General features: G+C 35.7%; 2 protein-coding genes across 7 annotated transcripts in view; both read left to right on the plus strand.

Moving 5' to 3' along the window:
* Positions 1-8,868, plus strand: part of LOC118195740 (dynein axonemal heavy chain 2-like) — a 62,898-nt gene extending 54,030 nt beyond the window's left edge. The window contains exon 9 of the mRNA XM_085823014.1: positions 8,609-8,868. Coding sequence (XP_085679140.1) covers positions 8,609-8,868 — 260 coding nt within the window. The remainder of the gene's footprint in view (positions 1-8,608) is intronic.
* Positions 8,869-16,127: 7,259 nt separating this feature from the next.
* Positions 16,128-17,296, plus strand: part of LOC118183304 (dynein axonemal heavy chain 2-like) — a 405,957-nt gene continuing 404,788 nt past the window's right edge. For 2 of the 6 annotated variants that reach the window (XM_085822261.1, XM_085822260.1), the window contains exon 1: positions 16,129-16,848. In XM_085822261.1, the coding sequence (XP_085678387.1) occupies positions 16,507-16,848 (342 nt within the window). In that variant the 5' untranslated portion in view covers positions 16,129-16,506. Of the gene's footprint in view, positions 16,849-17,296 lie in introns of all 6 variants that reach the window. The other 4 variants (XM_085822262.1, XM_085822259.1, XM_085822257.1 and 1 more) reach the window with 4 other exon arrangements.

Raw genomic sequence — 17,296 nt, forward strand, 5'->3', positions numbered from 1 at the left:
GAATGTAGCTTTTCTACATTAAAATGTTTCATCATCATTGGGTATAATGCATTTTAAGGATTGACACTGAAAAAAACATCTCCTATGCCATGTGAACATTGCTTGTTTTGGAAAAATTCGATATTTTTGGAACAATTTGGGGAGCAAAACACCACCCAAATTATCTTTCGAAATTTCTTGATAATATTCAGGAATTTTTTATAATATTTCTAATTGTTAAACGAAAATCGCTAAGTACCAAGTGTTGAATATTTAGTGCCGATGATCTATCACCTTCAGTTTTATTTCAGTAGTTAATATGTTCCATTTTTATTTGTTTCAATTCATCATTGCAAATTAATACAAGTTAAAAAAGTAAGAACTAGCAAAATATATGTATGATCCAAAAGACCTAGATACAGCAAACTGTAAACTTGAGCGATTTTAAAGTCATGATTAGCAATCCTTTTAATATAATTTTACTTTACTTTCTAGAAAAAGTAATGGTTTATAAAATGTTATCATTTTTCCTAGAAACGGCATTAGAAATTTGAATAACCTATTTTTGTGAAGGGTTAATTAGATTCTTCTCCACAAACAAGTATTTCTCCAAATAATTATTTCTCTTTTACATCTTGTGGAGTAATTTATATTTCTGTTTTTAATTTATATCTAGTTTTGCTTGTTCATCGGAGCTTGGTAATTTTGAGAATATTTTTCAATTTAACTGTATTTTTCCAATTGGGAACTGAGCTGTTCAATAAAAATCATATTCTTATATTTTTTTAAATTCTGATTTCTGTAGCATTTCATTAGATAATAATACATCCTATTGGCATGAAATATTTTTTCCCTTTTAAAAAACCTTTCTGAAAAACAGGCATGTATGCAGGCAACTGGCAACTTAACATTTGAAAACTATATATATATATATATATATATATATATTTTTATATTTTTATTTTTAAGTTTCTTCTTTTTACTGTGGTTATTTAGTTGATTTAGTTATCTTTCTTCCAGAAGCTTTCAGTGCATGAAGTTAATATATGTTGTAAGATTCTCATTAGTGTATTTCTCAGTTACTGTAGAAAGTGACGAATCTTAAGAACTAGTGAGCGAATAATCGCTTAAGTTCGTGTAACAAGAAACAACAAGATGGAAGGATAACTAACCCTTTATTATTCCAATAAGATTTAACAAAACTCGGTCTTGGAGTGTACAATAAAAGCCGATACTTGGGCTTGAACTTAACCCTTTAACTTTCAAGTTATTTTGATGATTTGGGTACACAAATTGTCAAATTTTTTTATTGCAAAAACGAAATGTTTAGTACAAAATAAAATATACTTAAGTAGTTAAAAATTGATATTTTGACGTACATGGGTAAAATTTTTAAAGTTTTGTAGCCACTGCATATTTTCTTTGAGGCAGCTGTCACTCAACATGGCAGTTGCAAAGTTCGCTTCTAGTGGAGCATTATTTTCTAAAAATAAAAAAAAATTAACTATTTTCTAAAACATAAATAAATATAAATGAATACCTATTAGTAGTTCAGTAATTCAGTCTTATGTGATACAACTGGAAACACTTTTCCAAGCACAAACCAACTCCACAATCACTACGCCAGAATCGTGATTCCTTCCTTATCTTTTCCCCATTTTTATCCTTTTTCGAACAACACACTTTGCACTGTCTTGTAGGCTCACGTTTCGCAGGAATAGGAGGAAAATGGGATATAAAATGTCGTTCAGTAAGACGGGCAGGGTTATCTATTGTAGGTGGTCTGCCAACATTCTTTTGTCCAGAAGCTGCATCATCATATTTATGTAAAAGCTCTTCTACAACTTGGATTCGAAATTCTAAAAATGTAATACGTTTCCCAACTGCATTTTTATAGAGCAAATATGAGTTCCAGAGTACCTTGTCTAGTAAATGTAAAAATATCTTTTTATAATATTTTATCTGACGTTTTCGGATTGTTGGATGAAAGGATATTTCCTGATCACAGCGATCTACACCACCCATAGTTAGACCGTAATTAGAAACAATCTTCGGCTTGAGTATATCTCCATTTTTTATTTTTGAGGCTGACCATGGAAGTATCATGAATACTGCTCATCAAACACACATCCTTCATCTTCGGTTGAAGAATCTAAATCATCTATATAACGTTTCAAAGAACTGGACGCTATTTTATAACAAAAAGATCCCATGCACCTTGAACCAAATAACCTCTAACCTTTGAAATCTTCAGTAAAGTGCTGTCATCTATTGAACTGAGCGCACATTAACTTTTTCCAAGATACAGTCGGGTTTGACAAAGAGATGAAGCCGAAATAAACGTCTCCCGATATATATTCGGGTATAACAATACGATGCACTCAAAAAAAAATTACCCCAAGTAATACTCGGGCGTGACATTTTCGAACACTACTCGGGCATGACAGTTAAAAGGTTAAGAGACTAAGAAATAAACTAAAACAAAGATTAACTAAAGAGATATAGCCGAAGCTATAGAGATTCTAATCGAGTTGGCCTCTTAACTCTATTTGTCTACGAAGCTTATCAAGGGCCTGAGTACGGCCGAGCGTAATAACAGCTTTGAGAGAGAGTGGCCAAAAGGCAGACGGGCGCAAATCAGAAACTCTGATTCTTCTCACTCAGCAAGTAGACTTCGCGGTTTAAATACCGCTCCTCCTCATTAAGTATGCAGAGTGATTCCAAAACTATATTCTGGCAGGAAGTAGTAAGTTGAAGTTAAGAATTGGACAGGAAAGGAACTTAAAATTTAACTGTTAATAAAATTAACATAATTCTTACATAGCTTCCGACCAGACTTTAAATACTCGAAAAATAAGGTCTCAAAACGACCTTGTTTAAGACTAAGTCTGAAAAACTTCTTACGTTAACTACACACTTCTAACTTTTGAATTAACTAAATTCACTTTAAAGTTCTGTTTTTAGGGCCAACTTTACAACAATTCTAAAGCTAGACGAAAGCTAGAAAAATTTTTATAAAATTTTACAAAAAATTCGCCAAATTGCTAACATAAAAATCTATGATTGCGAATATTTACAATCAAGTTCTCGCTATCTGCAATTTAACTAGTCTAAACATCTTTAGCAACTTAGAAGAAGATGATATAAATTGAAATGTGTTTTTTAAAGTAAAATAAGCAAGGAAATTTTCACTTATCTTTTCTGTATTCCTGCATTCTGATGTGGGAGAACTGTTCAAACGTCGGGTACTTCATCATCTCCAGCTTTCTTCTCGCCGTTTGACGCTCTGTGCCGTTCCAGTCATTTCTTTTCTTCTTTTGCCCCTTGTCCAGGCATTTGTAACTCTTGCGGGAGGGCTGCGGATTTTGGAACGTCAATCTCCTTTTTAGCTCCGGTAAGGCTATCCGTTCTTCAAGGTCTTTGAATCTTCGCTTGGACCTTCTAACTTCTTGGTCAGGCACAGCTGTCTCCGCAGGTCTTTTTACGCTTTTCGTTCTCCATCCTGAACCTCCTTGGGCCTCCCTTGTAGTTGTTGCCTCTAGAAACTGTGCTTTACGTCTCGTGGCTTTCACCCGTCGTTGAAATTTCTCCTTGACTGGAACCTTGTCAGCAGGCATCACTCTCCTAACCGGTGGTACTGGTGTTTTCGCAGAATCCTCGATTCTGGCTCATTGATCCGTCGGTGCTAACCTCCTCCGTTTTCGTGCGCCTGTAGCATTCCCTGATTGGATCCGCCTGGTCGAAGATTGCTCGATCTGCTTCCTTTTTTAGGTTGGGGAACCCCAGCTGTGCTTTTGAACTGGCGGGCTTCTAGGATTCTGTAATAAATCCTGCAACATTTTAAAGTCAATGCGGCTGTAATAAGGTTTTAACTGATCGATATTTGCAACCACTTGTTGGCCATTTTTGGCCTTTAAATAAAACGTGGTTTCCCTTATTCTTTCGACCATGTAAGATCCTTCAAACCTGGGCTCAAACTTCGCAACTCTGTTTTCGGGTGCAGAAGATAAAGAATGTTTTAATTTTAAAACTTTCTTTCCTAATTTATACTCCAGCTGCCTTCTATTTCTATCGTAGTATAATTTTTGTTTTTTTCTTGCTAGATCCGAATTATGAATTGCTTCATCTATAATTCTCTGAATGTCCTTTAACTTGAATTCTTGTTTCTGCTGTACAATGAACAGCTTATCCAAAGGCGTTATGATTTTTCTTCCTAAAAATAACTCCGCGGGGGTCTTCTGCGTAGTATCATGCTTTGCTGTTTTCAAGGCAAAACCTAACTCATTGACACAGCTATCCCAACGGTCATGAAAATTTTTCACATATCCAATGATAATTTTTACAATATTCTTATTTACGCGTTCCGCTATATTCGATTGCGGTCTGTATGGTACCATTTTTAGATGGCGTATGCCAAATCCTGTGCACAGATTTTTAAATATACTGCTAACAAACTGTTTTCCGTTACCTGATATTAATTTTAGTGGGGCCCCCGTATTTTAAAATATATTTATTTAAAAACGAATCTGCTAAAAACGCTTTTAGCTGAAGCTCGTTTAAGAATGACTATTTCTACCCATTTTGAAAAATGGTCAACAATTGTTAATAAATATCTATTTTTATTTATTTTTGTCCTAGGGTAGGGTCCAAGCAAATCTATGCCAACTATTTCATTTGGGAAAGTGGTCTTTATGTTTTTTTAAATACCCGACCGGGCTGTAATTAACATCATTTATTAACTGGGACAAATGCCACGACTTAATATACGCCGTAACTATTCTTTGTAACTGCGGAAAATAAACCCCTTCGCGTAACCTCTGTTTTTCGAATTCCGAAATGACCAGCGGACGGTAGATCATGTAATTCTTCTAAAACTTTTCAAGGTCTTCCAGGTATGCATAAATATCTTTAAATTCTGGGTCCTTTCTCAATTCTTCAACTATTGTATCACGAGACTCAATAACTCTTGAGGTGAACATAGTACACTTAATTGTATTTCCCTCTTCATCAATTTTTATTAGTGAAAGGCCATCGGCAACTACATTTTCTTTTCCGGGCGTGTGTTTTATAATTAAATTCAATTCTTGTAATTTTAAAGTCCATCGTATCAGGCGAGGCGATCAATTTTTTCCTGAATACAAGCGACCCACTGCCGCATGATCTGAGTAGACTGTTATCGGTGAACTTCCCGAAGTAGACACGAAACGTCTGAACCGCTGATAAGACAGCGAGCGTTTCTCGCTCTGTGGCGGAATAGTTCCTCTCGGTAGAATTCAAAGTTTTCGAAAAGAAGGCTATAGGTTGCTCATTTTGGGAAAGCACCGCTCCAACCGCATAATCGGATGCATCCGCTGCAATCTCTAGACCTTGTTTGCCTTCTAGGAATTTAAGGACTGGGCATCAATTAGGGCATTCTTCAGCTGTTCAAAAGCGGTACTCGCCTCGGCTGTTAAAGAAAATCTGCTTTTCTTTCGTTTTAGCTTTAGAAGAGGCTCAACTATTTTCGCAAAATCCTTTATAAACATTCTATAATAGGAACATAAGCCCAAAAATGAAGACAATTTTTAGCCATATTTGGGGAAGGATAACTTTTAATTGCTTTTATTTTTGAGTCATCAGTCTCTGTGCCCTTATTAGAAATTTTGTACCCAAGGTATCGGAATTCCTTTGCTGTGAACTTGCACTATCTTGCATGTATTTTGAAACCGGCCTCGTTAAGTAAGGCAAAAACTTCTTCCAAATGTTTCAAATGTTCTCTAATGTTTTACTGGTAACTATTATGTCATCAAGATAAATAATTGTACTTTTACCTAAAACTGGCCTCAAGACTATATGTCCATTACTTTTTGAAAAGTAGCCAGCGATCCGCTTAAAAAACCAAATGGCATTCTTAAAAAGGCATAGACGCCTGATTTTGTTATAAATGCGGTCTTTCCAACATCTTCCGGTTTTACGGCGATTTGAAAATAACCCGACGTTAGGTCTAGGGGTTGTCATAAACTTAGTCAAACGAATTTTTCTAATTATTTCGTCAATTATTGGTAGGGGATACGTGGGATATTTTGTTATACTGTTAAGTTTACGATAATCAACTGCAAACCTAACGGTCCTAAACTACGGGTCCGGGTGTTTAGGCGGTAGCCCATTCTTTCTACAAAGGATCACCGGACTATCGTAAGGACTGGTGCTTGGCACAGTAATTTTAATTTCTAGCATCTTTTCAATATGTTTTTCGATAATTGCTTCTTTCACCTTATCATATCTATAGGGCTTTGACCGCACTGGAGGGGCATTGCCTGTATTAATAGAATGGTTAACTACTTGGCAAAAGCCAGCTTTATCACTGAACAAAGAATTAAATATTCTTACCAAATTTTCAATCTTCTCTTTTCCTGCACGCTTCAAGTGGTCTAAGCCCATTTCCGGCATGGAAAATTCATCGTCTTCCACTGGATCCATGTGCACCTGAAACGTAGAATTCTGGAAATTAAGATTTGCGCCGGATGCGCGTAAAAAATCGACCCCCAATATGATCGACGTGAGTAAATTTTTCACAACTAGAAAATTAACTTTTGATTAACACCTCATTTTTAATTTGAACATACAGTGCGGTTTTTCTTGCCTTGGGCGGCAATTACTTTTTGTCCCGTGGCATTAAACAGTCTGTAACGACGAAAATGCTTCTTGTAAAAATCTTCTGAGAGGAATGAACATTGAGCCCCTGTGTCCAGGAGTGCAGTGGTTAGTACATTATTTACCAGAATCTGTACCTCTGGTATAGCTAGATTTTGTACCACCACTGTATTTAAATGAATTTTGATGGGTCTTCCTTCCCACTCGGTGACCGTTGCCCCTTTTCGATCACCAGTTTGCGTTTAAATTCTGTTACCCGCCGCCTCTTTACGCTGATTTTTCTTTCCGCCCCCCTTTGCTTTATCTGCGCTCCTGTTATTGAACTTTTCTTTTTTCCCATCTGCCGATACGCATTATACTGAACTTGCTGTTTCTTTTAAGGAGTAAATCTTGAGTGTTAGCCAAACTGGTTCGCACGTGCTTTCTCTGAGTTCCTCCGGCTTTGGAACTTCACCGCCAGCTGAAATAGATCTAGCGTTTGCGGGTTACGGAATTCGCGGAAGTCTTGAGCTGACGGTAGTACAGGGTAGAATTACTTCAATAAGTTCATTATTGGGCCTTTTCCCGTATAATAAATTAAAAATTTGTATTTTTCGTAGAATAAATTCCGTCAACTCATCGAAATTGCTTTGATATTTGCTAAACAATTCTAATTCAAGCTTCGCACGATATGTAACGACTGGAAATGCTTTCAATAATGCCGACTTGAAATTTTCCCAGCTGTACAATTTGTATTTTTCGTAGAATAAATTCCGTCAACTGATCGAAATTGCTTTGATATTTACTAAACAATTCTGATTCAAGCCTCGCACGACCTTTAACGACTGGAAATGCTTTCAATAATGCCGACATGAAATTTTCCCACCTGTACAATTTCGATCCTGAGTCCCCCAACGAGAACTTTCCAATGCTGTTATACCAGCTGAGGGCTTGACCTTTTAGGCTGTAGTAGCGATGGTCACCTTTTGCAGCTGGTTCACAGGATGCGAAGTGAAATGTAGGTCTAGTTGCTCCAGGAATGTCAGAACTGAGCCCTTGCCGTCAAATGTTACTGCTGGTTTTCTAGAGGCCCGCATCACCTCCAAAATAAACCCGAATCCTTCCATTGGATTCGTGGACGTCTGAGGGACCTGAAGGGTGGGAGGAGTCAACGTAAATCTTCCGGATTTTAACGACATGGTCCGTTGAAAACTTTTCGAGCCCCAAATGTAAGATCCTCACTAGTGTATTTCTCAGTTACTGTAGAAAGTGACGAAGCTTAAGAACTAGTTAGCGAATAATCGCTTAAGTTCGTGTAACAAGAAAAAACAAGATGGAAGGGTAACTAACACTTTATTATTCCAATTAAGTTTTAACAAACTCCGTCTTGGAGTGTACAATAAAAGCCGACACTTGGGCTTGAACTTAAGAGACTGAGAAATAAACTAAAACAAAGATTAACTAAGGAGATATAGCCGAAGCTATCAAAATTCTAATCGAGTTGGCCACTTAACTCTATTTGACTACGAAGCTTATCAAGGGCCTGAGTACGGCTGAGCGTAATAACAGCTTTGCGAGAGAGTATCCAAAAGGTAGACGCGCGCAGATCAGAAACTCTGATTCTCTCTCACTCAGCAAATAGACTTCGCGCTTTAAATACCGCTCCTCCTCATTAAGTATTCAGAGTGATTCCAAAACTACGCTCTGGCCGGAAGTAGTAAGTTGAAGTTAAGAAGTGGACAGGAAAGGAACTTAAAATTTAACTGTTAATAAAATTAACATAATCCTTACAGTGTAAGCTTGATCAGTATCTAACCTGGTTTTACTTTTAAAATATCTTCAAATATGCAGTGCCATGTTTGTATAAAAACCTTTAAAAATGCAGTGTTGTTTTATTTTCAGGCCCATACAGTAGTATCGTTTAATGCTAGAAAGGGAGCAAATAGAAAAAAAAAATATATGTTTTATAGAAAGGGGACAAATATGTACCGTTCGTTTGCTTAAATTTCATTTATAGGTTTCTTCGAAGTACTCTATGACATGAATGGGAAAGCTGAAGAAGTTGAGAAATGTCTAGAAGCTTACCTAGAGTCCAAACGACGTACATTTCCACGCCTCTATTTTCTCTCAAATGATGATTTATTATCAATCATTGGACAAGATAGTCCCCTGGAAGTTCAGAGACATTTAAAAAAGTTGTTCGATAACTTAGACAAACTTGAGATTGTTCAGAAAATGGAAAAAATAATGGCATGTATTATACAAGTATTATGTTAAATTTTTTATTAATTTAAAAAATTAAGTATTACCATATTTCTTTAAGATGCATTTTTCTTTATATAAACATTTAAAAAATTCTCAGCTGGATTTTCCTGTGCTTTGCATGTGTATCTAATGAATGTTTTGTGGTATTCTGTACATGTTCTGGTCGTGTTCATTAAAAAAATGCATTGCTTACAAAATAGTATGCACTGGTTGCTTGCGAGATATGCAACAGATAATGATGATCACAAGAATCAGACTATAAGTATGCTGTAATCTGATAATGATTAAATTCAGGTAATGGGTGTCGCAAAACAATCAGATTTTCATTTTGTTTCTGAAGAAAGTGATGAATAGTATACTTAGATGATAGGTGCTATTGCAGTTAGTAAACTGAATTTTGTATTATAAAAATATTTTTCGGGCATATTAAATGCCATTTTATTTATTTAATTTTCTTGGAATAAGTTTCATTACTGATATTGAACTTAAGAGGTTCGTCTTGGGAACTGAAGAAATATGGTAGTTATATTTGTATTATACATTAAACTAGCTAACTACGTAATACTAGCTATACGTAACAACAACTCCCAATTAATTCTCCAATGGGATGGATTAACTAAAAAAAAAGTTTGTATATTGCGGAGCAGTGGAAAAATTACTATCATAGATTGTCAGTATAAGATAAAACTGTCTATAGAAAAAGGAAAATGTATGGCGTAACAATAGTAATAGCATGTGCTGTCTTAGTGATTAAGAACTTAGTTTTATCATTTCTGATGGTATTTTCCATTATTTATAGACTCTCTAGTGTCTGAGCCGTAGAAATGCTGAATGCTGGTAGCTCGTGTGGAGTTCAGATCTCGATAAATGGGCTGTGTGTATTCGAGTTTTTATAGTTTCCCCCATGCGTAATGTAAATACGAGCCAATTTCCTTTAAAAATCATCCAAGTCTTCTGCATTTTAGGAAAATTACCTTTATGTGCTTTTCATAATCAGAGCTTTTTATTTTTTACAGTGTTTCTTTTTTGACTTGAAAGTCTTGTGTTTTGTGCTATATCTTTCATACACAAATGCTTTCATTGTCTCAAAACGGGAAAAAAACGCAGGATAAATATAAGGATCTTTTTTCAAGTAGACCACACAGTGCTACCAGCACTGGTACCTATATTGGTCAGTGATTGCCATATCCCATAAGATGCAGCAAATGCTGTATAGCAGTTGTCTCAAACTGGTGGCGCACGGGCTGGATTCGGCTTCCGAAGCAAATTTACGTGGTTGGTGAATGCGTTTCGATTATGCATTTGTTGCAAATACAATGCTTATACTCTTTGACACGTAGAGGATATGGACTAAACTTATCTGCTCTACTGTTATTGAAGAAAAAAGAGATAGAATTAAAAGGTTGGGTCTTTGTCACTGTACGCTTCTATGCCAAGTGACATATATTGTACGCCTAAATCTGTAAGTGGGGCGGAAGAACTCCTCACGGCGGTAAAAACGTACGGCTTAAAGAAACCTATTTATTTGTGCTGGTTGTTAGATCTACATTATATCAAATCTTTATCTTTTAATGCTGCGCAAAAATTCTGAGTGCTGTTTTTATATGAAAATACGTCTTGTTGAATCATATCGCTGTTAAATAAAAAGAAAAATCGCTGTTTTTTCTTAAGGTTGATCAGTTTAAGGGATTAAACTGCAGGCCATATTTTTAAGAAAGGAAAGAAGAAAAGCGGACGAAAAAGGACCTTTTTCAAAACAAATGGGAAAATTGTATACTTTTATGATGTTCCTCGCTATAAAATGTTACCTTTTATTTGTAGTAAGGGTATATCAGTTCCAGAGAACATAATTGACGTCGCCGTTATGAAACGAATCATAAAGAAGCACTTGAAAAAATATAAAAGACAAATTGACGGGGGAAAGTTACAGTTTCTGAAACCTGGCTCACAATAGCAATTTTGTTTTAGTCCAAATGGGCGTTAGCCCAGAAGAGCTATTAGTTTCGAAACGACATTTTGCGTCGAACTGCTATAAACGGCTTGCGTGGCGTCTTGTGATTCCTCTTTAGGCTCTAGATATAGGTGGACGTGGTGCTATACCGATTAACCTTTTGCTAAAGGGACAGTGCCCACGTCCTCCGTTGCTTATCGCTTATAAACGGCTGTATCGCTTTTCAGATTGTTGCCACAAAATATCATTTCTCTGTATTTAAACAAAGTAAATAATGAAGAATCTACATAAATGTATGTATATTTCTCGCATTGTGAAAAACCAAAGGTACCTACATTCATCGAATTTTGAATAACATAGTCCTCCACGCAAGCATGGGCACCTGGAAGCCCGAATTTGGAGTTTGTTTTACTGAGTATTTCATATATTGTAAAACTTTAACGAATTTGTCATTAAAAAACTCAACAATTTCAAAGCAAGCAGTGGCAACATTGTAGGGAATAAAACACTTTTATCGCAAGCGCGCGAGACTGTCTATCAGAAATTTTAAAGATATGCTGTTTTTAAATATTTTTAACCCAATGTGGTGTTAGCCGAAATGCTCTCGAAACATGTATGTGCCTGTAAATGAAAAAAATTCCCGTTTGGGCGTAATATGAAATCTGAAAGTTTTCAGATTTTATTTTTGTTTTTGTACTGGAGGTCGTGTTATGTCTCAGTAAGAAGAAGGAACTCCTGCTAGATCGTCTCAGCATATCCGGTCGTCAGAGAACTGTAGCCTACTTAGAGTGCTGACGAGCAACGGCAGCTCGCTAACGGTCGATATCCAATGATTGTTTTTTAATACTGAAGCAAATTAATCCAGTGAAGCATTTTTTAAATTACTGAAGAAAATAAATGCAAATAAATCCAGTGAAGCATTTTTTGTAAATTATTGAAGAAAATAAATGCAAATAAATTCAGTGAAGCAACAGTTCACACAAGTTCTGCTCTCGCGCACATTACTATATACACTGAAGTGACAAAAAGTCATGGGATAGCAATATGCAAGTATACAGATGGCATCGCGTAGAAAATGTATAAATGTGAAGTGCTTTGGCAGGGCTTTCATTTGTGTTCAAGTTATTCATGTGAAGAGGCTTTGACGTGATTATGGCCGCACGACGAGAATTAACATACTTTGAACGCGGAATGGTAGTTGGAGCTAGACGCATGGGTCATTCCATTTCGGATATCGTTAGGGAATTCAAAATTCCGAGATCCACAGTGTCAAGAGTGTGCCGAGAGTATCTAATTTCAGGCATAACATCCCGCCATGGACAGCGCAGTGGCCGACCACCTGCACTTAACGACCGAGACCAGCGACGTCTGCGTAGAGTTATCAATATTCACAGACAAGCAACACTGCGTCAAATAACCGCGGAAATCAACGTGGAACGTACGAGGGACATGTCCGATAGGACAGTGCGGCGAAATTTGTCTTCCTTGGGCTATGCCAGCAGAAGACCGACTCGAGTGCCTTTACTGACAGCACGACATCGCCTGCAGCGACTCTCGTGGGTTCGTGAACATATCCGTTGGTCCCTAAACGAATGGAAAACCATGGCTTGGTCAGATGAGTCACGATTTCAGTTGGTAAGAGCTGATGGTAGGGTTCGAGTGTGGCGCAGACCCCACACCCATCAAGCTGGTGGTGGTTCCATAATGGTCTGGGCTGTTTTTACATGGCATGGACTCGGTCCTTTGGTGCAACTGAACCGATCGTTGACTGGAAATAGATACCTTCAGCTACTTGGAGATCACTTACAGCCATTCATGGACTTCACGTACTCAAACAGCGATGGGATTTTTATGGATGACAATGCGCCATGTCACCGGGCCACAATTGTTCCCCATTGGTTAGAAGAACATTCTGGACAATTCCAGCGAATGATATGGCTACCTAGATCGCCCGACAGGAATCCCATCGAACATTTATGGGACATCATCGAGAGGTCAGTTCGTGCCCAAAACCTTGCACCGTCAACACTTTCACAATTATGGACGTCTATAGAGGCAGCATGGCTCAATATTCCTGCAGGGGACTTCCAACGACTTGTTGAGTCCATGCCACGTCGAGTTGCTGCACTTCGCCGGGCAAAAGGAGAACCGACAAAATATTAGGAGGTATCCCATGACTTTTGTCACTTCAGTGTATTTTAATAAATATTTATTAACTAAAATTTAAAATTTAGTTTAATAAAATATTTTTATTTTGTTAAAAAGCGTTTTGTTAAGAAAACAGTTGTGGCCCGTTTTTGGATTGTTCATCCGGTCTGTATGAAATTTGAGTTTGAGGCCACTGCTGTATAGTATATTGACTGATTGCTTGAGTGTTATCAGCGTTAAAGTTGGATATAATTTGATATAATATATCCTTCTTTGAGTAACTGCCATCCTGATTATGAACTACGGGTTCCATCTAATCTTGGCCATCCTGCCTCTTTAAAACTCAAATCTGCAGTCAATTTATACTATACGGCTCCAGTAGCCAATGACATTGCTCTATTTACAGATGGTTCTAAAACTGAACGTGGAACAGGTTGTGCATTTTGTGTATTTAACAATACTCAAAAGGTATATACATGGACTCGAAGGCTTGATAACAGAAATACTGTTTTTCAGGCAGAACTTTTAGCGATAAACGCTGCTCTCACTTATGTTAAAAGAAATCTATCGGGCAAGACTAAGATCTTCAGTGATTCATTATCTAGTTTGCAGGCTATCTCAGACATTACGAATAGAAATCCGATTGTACAAGTTATTCAAGAGAAATTGCTAAGATTTAATTCATCTGAAAGACCACTTCTTACCTGGGTGCCAGCTCATGTTGGCATACTGGGCAACGAAGAAGCAGATACTTTAGCTAAATGGGCTGCTAATGATATCAACGGAATTGAAAATCCAACGAAATTGCCTTTTTTACACTTGAAGAGCGAGACTTTAAATACACTGCTTGTGAAATGGCAGGAAAGATGGACTAATGACTCCACAGGAAGACGAGTCTTCTCTTTCTTTCCAAAAGTTTCACTCAGTCAAAGAAGCACATCGAATTTTTATACTCAATTTTTCACTGGTCATGGACCTTTTAATACATATCTCTTTCGATTTGGACTACGTACGACTGAGCTTTGTTCTTGCGGGGAATTGGGAGACCCTGAACACTTTATCTTTCACTGTCCATTTACTAAAAACCTTCACTTGAATAAACCGTTAGATCAACACAGGCCAAAATGGGCTGAAATGATATTAAAAAACTCTAGTGAGAGTAAGAAATTTAAGGAAATTATGCTTTTCTGTCAGGAATTAAATTTTTCTGTAAATAATTCTCTCAGATCATCTCTATTGGGAGTGAGTAATTGACTTTCAGCGACTGTTAGATTTTTACTGTATAATGGTAATTGTTTAACTTTGTGTGTTTGATGCTTATTATTGTTCAGTTTTGTTGTTTCCACTATTTATGTTACTGATTTAAAATTAGAAGTGGTTTTACGTAGAACAGACGTATCTGACATTGAATGCATCTATTCTCTTATAAATTGTAACGGTTACTTGTAGCCTATTACTTTCTTATATTGTACAAATAGTCGGTTTTATTTGTGATGCACATAGTATTTGTTGCATGGTACTGAAATCGTTCTTAATCATATATAAATCATGATTATTTTGTTCAGTTTTGTAATTGTTAATTAAATTTAACAGAAAATTTTTGTGACAATTTTATTATTTTGAATATTTTAATGCGTTCTTTTGTAATTGAATTGATTCACTTTGGTGAATTTGATAGGCATTAATTGTGCATTCTATTATAAAAAATTTGCATTCATGATAGTTATTTTATATTAATTTTCTTTAGTTTAATCTTGAATGCATTTTGTATTTGATTTTGAAATTCTGTAAAATTTTGTGTCGGCATTTTTCTAGTATTGCATTTGTCTTAGCGATGCCAGCAAACCTAATCTAGAATAATTATTTTGTATATCTTTTTGCACTTTTCTGAATTGAATAGTTGACCTGTTTTTGTGAATTTGATTGGTTTTACTTTAGTTCTCTATTGTAAAATGTGCATTTAAGGCAGTATTTTATAATAATTTTCTTTGACTTATTTTTGAATGTTTGATTTATTTTTGAATGTATGTGGTTTTTGGAATCGGAATTTTTTCATATATTTATGTTGGCATTATTCTTGTACTGTATTTGTATCGCGTTGCCAGCAAACCTGATGTAGAGTTTTATATTACTTGGAGTGGTTTTGTTTTTAAACCAAATTTATGTTTTGCATTGTAATAATATCTCAGGTTCAGTGTATTTTATGATAATATTGTTCAGTTATCAAAGTTATTGGTTCTTAATTCTGAATTCATATTCAGAATGAAAAAATTTTATTTGGCAGTTTATTATTGTCTTAGTTTATCTTTATGCATTTTTTTTTCTAAATTGAATGGTTCTTCTTGAAATTGTGAATCTAATTGATATTAATTGTGTATAATGCAGTAATGGATGTATTATATTTTGTTTGTACCATAGTTTTTATTTAAATTAGTTGGACTCAGTTTTGAAAGTATTTCGTATTTTCAGTACAAATTATGAAAGTATACTCGGTTTATTGTTTGAATGCTATAGGTACTACTTGTAACATGCTTTCTTTAGGGTCTATTATGACTATGTTACTTATGTTCTTGTGTTCTTGAAGGCCTTGTATGCCACTGTAAACTTATTCTGCTTAGTCATAATAAATAGCTTCTGGAAGCAGGGGCTTTAATCCGTGTAAGGCAGACATCATGTCAGCTAGGTAATGGAGCCCCTGTTCTCCGGTTAACAGTAACTGCCATCCTTCTGAAGTACTGGTGGTACCACACCTTCACCAACTTTATATGCCTATCATTTGCATATGCCACTGATATTTGCTCGAAATTGCTTCTTGCTACTTTAGTCCGTCATACTGTTATTGCTGCCACCTCATCATTTTGGCACTTTTGATCTGCGTGAAATGAATTGTGATAATTTATGCATACAGTCTGTATTCAGTGTATTCATTTGGAATTTTTCATATTGATTTCTTAATATGATCGAGTAAAAGACCAGTAAGACCAGTATTTATTATTTAATTCTTCTTGATAGTAAACTTTAATTAAAAACTTACTTTTATCTTCTGCATGAACAGAAGACGATATTCTTCCTGTAAGTATGTATTCCAAATGTTTTGACTATGTCAAATTCATTAATAATAATATTATGGGCCGCTGAAAAAACGAGTGTGACCTTTACGACAATTACTTACAGACATGAAATGGAAATGGAATGAAAATGAATTAACATGGGGTCCCTGCCCGTGGGGTACCTTTTAAAGTGTCTAGGCGTTAGAACGACTCTGCCTGTACCTGGGAAATCTACACTGAAGCAAGACTGTTCAAGGCTTCTCCAAGCTATTACGTCATGCATTCATTATCCAATGTCATTCATTTTCACAAAGTAGCAACTTAGGGTAGAGAGCTGTATTTAATATTTTCGCATTTCAGTTTATTTTCTTTGTATAAATGGCTAAATATTTGTTTGCAATTTTTCATATTGATTTCTTAATATCATCTATTAAAATGGCAGTATTTATTATTTAATTAAAAATAATAAACTTTAATTAAAAATTTCAGCATGAACAGGAGATGATTATTGCTGCTGTAGGTATGTATTCGAAATGTCATGAATATGTCAAATTCATTGAGCCTATACATTTGGATGGTCCAGAGGAATCATGGTTGTTAGATGTAGAAAGAATGATGCATTTGACCCTATCTACCCTTTTACCAAACTGTCTTCATATCTTGTTAGCTGTTCTTCAGAAAGAAGATATTAACTTTGCACATTTAAAATGGTTGAACAATTGGCCCGGCCAGATTTGCTCACTTTCTCTGCTTGTTGCCTGGACTGCAGAAGTAACAGCAAGCATAAAAATTGTTCAAGAAACAGCTGTAACAACTGCCTTGAAAAATTTACGTAAAAAATGGGTATGTGAAATTTTTCTTTCTCCGCTTTTTCTTTATATATTCACACACACATATATATATATACATATATAAAGCGAAGTAAATCAAATTAAAGCATTCAAAATCCATCCCATATTTAACTCTAAACAAACCATATGCAGTAATGTATACGTATAGTGACTTAAATTCATGAAAGGTTAGGGTTAACTACTCCCGGTGTTAGCCTACTTGTTATATCGTATTAATTTAATTTATTTTCGAATTCAAAACAATTGCTGCTCGACAGTTATAGTTTTGAAAACTAATTCTTCTTTTTGCTATGTTTTTTAGCATCAGTTTTTCATGTTTTACTCTATCATGTGCTGAATTACGTATGATTTCATGAACTTGAAATTTTTTAGATTTTTAAGCTTTCTAAGGTATTTTTCCCGCCTTCTTAGCATGCCTTCGGGGTTTAATAGTCAGCACA

Source organism: Stegodyphus dumicola, chromosome 8 (assembly GCF_044657685.1).
Source record: "Stegodyphus dumicola isolate Sdum_Otavi_A_Nest chromosome 8, ASM4465768v1".
In the NCBI taxonomy this organism is placed as follows: domain Eukaryota; kingdom Metazoa; phylum Arthropoda; class Arachnida; order Araneae; family Eresidae; genus Stegodyphus; species Stegodyphus dumicola.